This window comes from Acanthisitta chloris, unplaced genomic scaffold (assembly GCF_000695815.1).
Source record: "Acanthisitta chloris isolate BGI_N310 unplaced genomic scaffold, ASM69581v1 scaffold7116, whole genome shotgun sequence".
Taxonomy (NCBI): Eukaryota; Metazoa; Chordata; class Aves; order Passeriformes; family Acanthisittidae; genus Acanthisitta; species Acanthisitta chloris.
Window position 1 is genome coordinate 203,225 of NW_008679690.1, and position 7,633 is coordinate 210,857.

General features: G+C 35.5%; 1 protein-coding gene across 1 annotated transcript in view; it reads right to left on the reverse strand.

Annotated features, from left to right (window-relative positions):
• ITGBL1 (integrin, beta-like 1 (with EGF-like repeat domains)) overlaps nucleotides 1-7,633 on the reverse strand; it is a 78,516-nt gene that overhangs the window by 68,563 nt on the left and 2,320 nt on the right. The window contains exons 2-4 of the mRNA XM_009077397.1: nucleotides 7,099-7,221; nucleotides 3,891-4,031; nucleotides 989-1,129 (exon numbers count right to left, since the gene is read on the reverse strand). Of these exons, the coding sequence (XP_009075645.1) occupies nucleotides 989-1,129; nucleotides 3,891-4,031; nucleotides 7,099-7,221 (405 nt within the window). The remainder of the gene's footprint in view (nucleotides 1-988; nucleotides 1,130-3,890; nucleotides 4,032-7,098; nucleotides 7,222-7,633) is intronic.

The following is a 7,633-nucleotide window of genomic DNA, read 5'->3' on the forward strand; positions in this document are numbered from 1 at the left end:
TTTCTATGAGGGATCCCTCATTTTAGTAATAGCAAGACAAAATGCCACATCATTATTTTCCCTGATGTGACTGCATTCTCCCTACTATTAATTAGGCCAGATTAGATTTCTACAGGATGCATTTGACCTGACAACCTCTAATCTGTCTAATGCCTTTGAAACCACACTCATTTGTTTTTGCAGAGTTCCTGTGTGTACAAATTGCATGCTGTGTATTGAACAATCCTGCCTAGCATTAGCATCTCTATTAGCAACTATACAAAATCATATGCAAGGTCTCTCTCAGAATCTCAGCTTTTGTTAGTTATCCATGGAGCAGTCATCTAAATACACTGCAAACCTGGGAGGGATGGATGGATGCTAACTGATTTGAATATAAGGATCTGAAGTAGATGGAAAAGGAAGGTGGAAATGTCTAAGATATAAAGTCAGTGATGTGCAGCTGGGCAACAAATTCATATTTTCCACCTACTGATGCTCTACTTGTTCTCAGGTCAATTTGTACTCTCAGGGGACTGGTTTTCATTAACTCATTTATTTACTTTTCCTTTAATTTCTTCCTCTTATCCTCTCCTTGTCAAATAACATGAAATAACAAATAAAATTTGATCTAACAAACTTTCAAATTCAAATTTCTCCAAGAAAGGATGTATCTACATTTTAAAGTCTCAACCATTCTCCAATTTATGTTCGGTTGCACTGAACACAAGAGTATTAGAAGGGAGACAGACACCAAAAAGTATTTCATATTTACAGAATGCTGTTCAATGGCATAGCAAAAGAAATTACAGAATTATGTTTTTAATTTTAAAAGTCCGCTCCAATCCACCTCCCTCTCCAGAAAAAGTCCACCAAAAACACAGGTAAAACTTGGTGTATTTTAAGATAGGAAAATGAAAATTGCAGCATGAGAGAAGAGGAAGATCAGCCTAGCTGGGTGCTTTTTAAATAAAACTACACATAGTGTGGTTTTATATACAATCCTTACCTGAACAGAAGTCATCAGAATATCTATCATACACTGCTTTGCAATTTCTTTCATCACACTCACAAGTGTCTCCATGAATATCTCCCCAGTCACCAGCTGGGTCCACATCATGGCATGTGCATTCCCCACATATGCATGTGCCTAGGAAAGAAAAAAACCAACAAGAACAAAAAAGCCTCAAAAAAACCCAAACAAAACAAAAAACCCAACAAAAGACACCCCAGAGATCAAAGATTAACTGAGCAATTGCAATTAGAGCAATAGTAGTTTGATTACAGGAATTTACACTTGTGAATTTTCAGCTTTCACAGGAATGTGGTTTCGAAGCTGCAAGTGTTAATCATGAGCATGTGCTCATGTATGATTTGAAACCTTCTATGATTTTTTGGTAGCAATACTTGATACAAACAAATTGGGTTCCTGGTCAAGTTTCTTTTTCCTGTTGAGCCTTATTAGGAATCAACAGAAATATTTAGCGCACAGCACAGTCATAAATCTTTGACATCAGCAGCAATTTGCTCTGACAGTAATGACAATAAAAATCAATTCTGTTTAAATGAGTTGGGCTTGGACACAGGGGATAATTAATGGTTGTTAAAGCATAAACATTTAAACAATAAGGGATTCCAAATTCTAATCCAGCTGAAAATGTCTAGCAGGTCATTCTTTACCTAAGAAGAACAGCAGCACAGATCTACATGGAAATTACACTTTTCCACTTTTCCAAGTCAGTATTTAGGGCCACATCCTGTTGCTTACAATAAGAAATGTGAAGCATGACAAAAATACAAATTTGGCACAGTCTTACTAGTATACAGAAAACACTTATCCTACGTACTTAGAAAAATCAGAACAAAGCAAAGCAAAAAAGAAAGACAGTTTCCTTATTCAGAAATCCAAATACGCTTAGGGCCACACACTCACTCCTCTTCCTGAGATGCCAACAGGCCCACAAAAGCAGCCTGATCTGATGGATGCTGTTCATTTCCTGCAGAATGCCTCCACCTTCTGCTACTCCACCCACAACTTTGTCATTTTATTCAGATGACTCTAAACAATATCATGCACTCGAGAACAAGAGGACAGGGTGACTAATCTGTATGTATAGATATGGGCACATTATCTAAAAAAAGGTCTACACAATTGTGCATGCATGACAGTTACAGGAAGCAGGAAGAGCTAAGGCCACCAAGACAGCCCTCAAGAAATTTGCACCTGATTTTTGATACTTTCACAATTCAGTGACATGACTGAAGAAGAAGAAAAAGAAAACAACCCAGCAAGAAGCAAACAAGCAAACAAAAAGCAAAAAGAGGAAACGCCTCTGGAGAATGATTAATCCTCCCAGAAAAAACTTCAAAGTGAATTTGGATCAGCTGTCCTGGATATCAGAATGCAAAACACCATCTTGCCGATGTTCAAAAATCTAAAGGTTCATCTCTGGTCCCAGCTGGTTGACTAGACAGTTGGGGGAAAGATACAGACAATTTATCCATCTTAGCACTGAAGGAGGGTGAACAGCAAGGTTACCCTTGATATTTGATTTTTAGAAGGCTGACAATATGAACTGAACTTTTGTCACAAGATGTATAAACACAGAAAACTGGGCAAGCAGGACTAAATGGAGTAGAGATACTGTGTTGGAAAACACCTTCATGTCATCAGAAACTGACAAAATTTTTATGAAGATAAAATCACAAATACATGAAAGGCTAAAGATATAGAAGTACCCCACAAATGTACCTTTGTATAGGAGGTTGTAGCTGCTCAGAATATCAGTTATACTATTCACTCAATTTCTCCAGTTATAATGTGAATTTAAAGAAATAGTCACACGTTAAAATTTCAAATTTTAACAAAAGCTTTCTTTGACAAGAAATTCTTTGACCAGAAATTACTTTGCTAGTGCAAAGAAAGTATCTGATCTGAAGCCACGTTGATATTCAGTATTTCCAGAACTACACAAAAATCTTATGCTGAAGTCCCAAGACTAAATGAGCCTACATGATCTCTGTATTTCAGCCAATCTTTCAATTTCCTCATAATTATGGGAAGAGAGTTTTCTAAATGCTCTCAGGATAATTAGATGTTCACTCTACAGCAGGTTTTGTCAGTAGGGATGTTTTTAAGACAGGTATCTTTGTGACATTTACTAATGTTCTACTGTAATTATTCCGGACTACTGCAAAAAAATCAACCAAAAAAACCCCATATTTTTTTAACTCTTTGTTCAATGAAGCCAAGCACATCAGCTAGTGGAATGCAAGCTTATTTTGTGCCTTTTTTTCCCCCAAATGGCTAAATTAGCCACAAGTATAAGGTAAAATTCAAATTCCAGAATATTTTGCAAATAAACCCCCAAGTAGTTAGAAATATATTGTGAAGTCTACCTTTCCATCTCTGTATGCATTCCACAGCATTGTTACTGAACACTTCACAGGTGCTTTTTCAGGTTGCAGTGGAAACTAAATGCTTTGAGTTTTCATTTTCCCCATAAAATTCTGGGTCTTAGGCATTCTTTAATAGTCAATTGATAAACAGTCCTGTGACCTTACAGTGCAAATCTATTAAAAGTCAAAAATCTGCTAAGATTTTATTTTGCAAGGTAGGTCTCTCACCAAGCCAGATGTATAAAATTATCCTGCCCAGTCCTACTACAAAAATGAAAGATGAGAACAATTTGGTTTGCTTAACCAAGAAACGGGTGAGGATTCGTTTAAGTTCATACCTAAACACAGGTATCTACCCACTCACTTGGAAATGTATATCCAGACATGAAATAGGTGAGAACAAATTAGAAACCATCAGTAAACACAATCTGTGTCCTACTGTAGAAAATGCATAGAGTAAAATAAAAGCAAGCTATATAAATATGGGTAGAAGGATCATGCGAATGACACACCTCTGTTGCTGCAGATTTTGCCATCTGGAGATGTGCATCTTTTCTTGATCTCCCAGGGGGTGATGTCACACTGGAATTCACATTTATCTCCATGCCAACCAGCCTCACAGTAACAGTTTCCACAGTAACACTTTCCATGGCCTTAAGCCAAAACAAATTTTATACAGTGAGAAAGAGGCAAGTTTTTAAAAGGCATTAACAATTTATCTGTTTTGATCTTTCCTTTTAAAAACTTTTAGGCTAGACTAGACTCAGAATAGAAACAATTCATAGATGATATATGTCTATATAAAATATATGTAGTAGGATACCTGAATTAGACTTTGCCCCACTATTTTAGAGCATGTTTTCATTCAGTCACTGATTTAATTCACATGTTAAGGCAGGACACACAAGCCTACCATACTCAGCATGTCTAAGAGAGTACTGTGTATTCTTGGCTCCTCAGATAGTTCCAGCAAAGGAACCTTGATTTATTATACACTGCCTACATTGTATATAGCTTCCCTTCTTACCTGTTAGGAAGATTTTAGAACATGGATAAACCAGTTGATTAAATATAATTATCAGCAAAACGAATCTTTCAGATTTCATTTAACAAATCATACATACCCCAAAAAAAAGAGTTGCATCATCTCAGGCTTGATGAAACCAGATCCTGAACATTTTGATCTGCTAAGGTACATGTGCCATGTGCTTCAATGGCATAAAGAATCTAAATTAAGTTGCTGCAACTATCATTCATCTTAAAGTTATAAGTTAATTCTTTACTGGAAGGATCAAGTCAGGATCTTCTTCCTTCTTTCCTCCAGGTATGTAAAGCTTATTTGACCCAGTTGTCTCTACCACAATCTGGTCAATCCATATCCATAACTATTAAGAGTGCAAATTGCTGAATACAATTTTTTCCTGTTTTGCAACTACATGTGGAATTTTCATTAGAATTGCTTGGTTACATGTCAAAAAATAATTAATTTAATTGGATAATTAAACAACTAAAACAATGTAAAAATAATGCTTCTTACCAAAAGTTTGTTCTTGAATAGTGAACAAGAAATAAAAGGGATAAGGGTAAAGGAGCAAATTAATTTGATCTACTGGCAGGTTTCACAGATTAAAACATCAGTACTTCATTCTTCACTCACAGTTTTATACTCCTCAAATAAATATGAATCAAATGATACAATTTGCTACTACCTGTTGCTCTTGAGATAAGAAAATATCATTCCAGTCGAGCAAAATAAGCTTTAGATTATAAAAAATATAAGGATGAAAAATTAATTTGTTAGAAACCATGATACTTTAGTAAAAACAAGCTACAACTTGATTCCAAAATTTATATAACCTCAAATAAAAAATGATGCAGCCAACTGACTGATAAAAATCTAACGGAGGCTGGAAAAGCTTAACATATCTTTGTAACTCTGCCTTAAGCTGATTTGCTTAAAAAATGCAGTGTCCTTGTGAAAAGACTAAAATGTGTGTTATCTACATCTCAGCATGGCATTGTATGATTTTCCAGGATAAAATCATAGCTCAGGATTGATGAAATGATGCACCTTTGATCTTCATTTCATGTGCTGTCCAAGTTTTCTGCATAAGGCCTGGTTCAACATATAGTTATGTTATCTACCAGCTGTAGAGGTTTGTTAGAAAGCAAAATAGAATCTAACACTCGTAACATACATGCATAAACTTTTAATCTTACAACAAACTAACCAAGTTAAGCAAACCAATGGTTTATACCTTATCCATTACTTCAGAAGTTGCCAAACTTTACATGACTTGTCGTGGCTTTTATACTGATAAATCACCAGATTTAGAGACTTGAATCTACCAACATCTTTTGTCCTTTTATATCAGCATGCTTTGATTTCTCCATACACACAAAAATAGTTTTTTACACAGATGCATCTGGTCTGATTTGGAATGTGGCATGATTGAATGAAACAAGGGGAATAAAAGCTAAGAAAAACCTAACAGTATAAACCAGCAGCAAAATGGGAGAGGGGAGGAGAAGGGGGGAAGAAGTGGAGCACACTGACAAAAACAGCAAAAGGAAAATTTACTGGAACTGAATAAATGGTAAATTTTTATCATATCTGGTACCATATGTAATGGTTACAAGCAATTATAAATAGAATCACTGGCACATAAGCCCTGTAACCCTCCACTCATTTTATTTTATTCAGTTACTGGAAGTATTGTACTCTCCTCCTGGATTTGGACAGAGGACCATTCTGTATATCCCCATTTAAAATCCATATTTAATCCTATGCAAAAAAAAGTAATTTTTTTTGCCTTCAAATGCACATAAATAGACTTTATTTTTCTCTCTTTGTAAGGAAAAGACAAAGAAAACCATTTTACACAAGTGCTCTCTCTCTATACACACACAGAGCAAGCACTAACACCAGACCTGAATAGTCTAAGAGCAGATTGTAACACTCTTGTGTGCATACACAGCACACATGTGCATAACTTGAACAATATTTGTAGTACCTTCCAGCTCAAGGACAAGCCTCCCTAGTAATACAGGCAACAGTATTTATAATGTAATAAATGCTGTGTATTGCACAATATTTAATTGCCAAGTTCCTATGTTATAATGAAATGAAAGCAGTTAGAATTTTGCTTGCTTTTCTAGCTACCAGCAGAGTTCATTCCATCTTATTTTCTTGCCTTTCCTATCACCGATGAAATTTTTCTTCATTCATTCCTTTCTCTTCTTATCTCCTGAATTGCTTCTGAGTTCTCATCCTACATTTTTTCAACAACAACAACAATAATAATTCTAATAATAATAATTCTTAATAATCTATATTGTTTGGTTGGTTTTGATTATTTTTTTCTATGGCCTCCATCCTGCTCTCATGTGTGCCACAAAGCATTCACATTTGTTGTATTCTACTGAAGACAGACACACTGAGCTATGGATTACCTTAGTGAATTACCTTGCATAATCCTCTTTGCAGTTATCCCAAAAAGAGGAGGATGTCACAGGATTTATTCACTCTTTAACCTTATGCTTAGCTCATTTTTGCATCTGACATTTCCACTTAGAATTTGCAAACTAAATTACTGCAAATACAGTTACTTTTATTTTAAGTCATACATTCAATAAGGATGTTTTCTAGGAGCACACAATTAAATGATAACAGCCTATGTTAATCTTCACCATTTTTCTTGAGCTCATTAAAATACATACCTGTACAAATCTCTCCTGTTTCATCATCTATGCATTCTCTGTCATCACATTCACAATATTTCCCATAGACCAGTCCATTTCCTTCTGAGTTTGCACATTTACACCTGCCACACAGACACGTGCCTGTAAACATTTAAGACAGTACTCAATGACTGCAGGTTACAGAAAGAGTTTTATTAGCCCATCAGTGATGGTACATGTTTTGTTTCTGAGAAGGCTGAAATCTAAGGATCATCTGTCCAAATAAGCACAGCCACAAAAACAATCCATATCAACAAAATGTCTAGTCTTGGCTGTAAAGGGATACAACATTCAAGTGCTTTGGAAATGTTTTTTCTCACAACATAAAAAACAAAAAAAAAAAAACTTTTTCATAAGGAAAACTAGAACTCTCAAGCATGTCAAGTATGGAATTGGCTTGTAAACAGATCTCTCTTCTATCACCTCTGGTCTGGTCAGACATTTCCTTCTTGGTCTTTTGAGTAGGATGTCACTGGCTGCCTCTCTCCATGACCCACCCTCCCAAACAGGATAA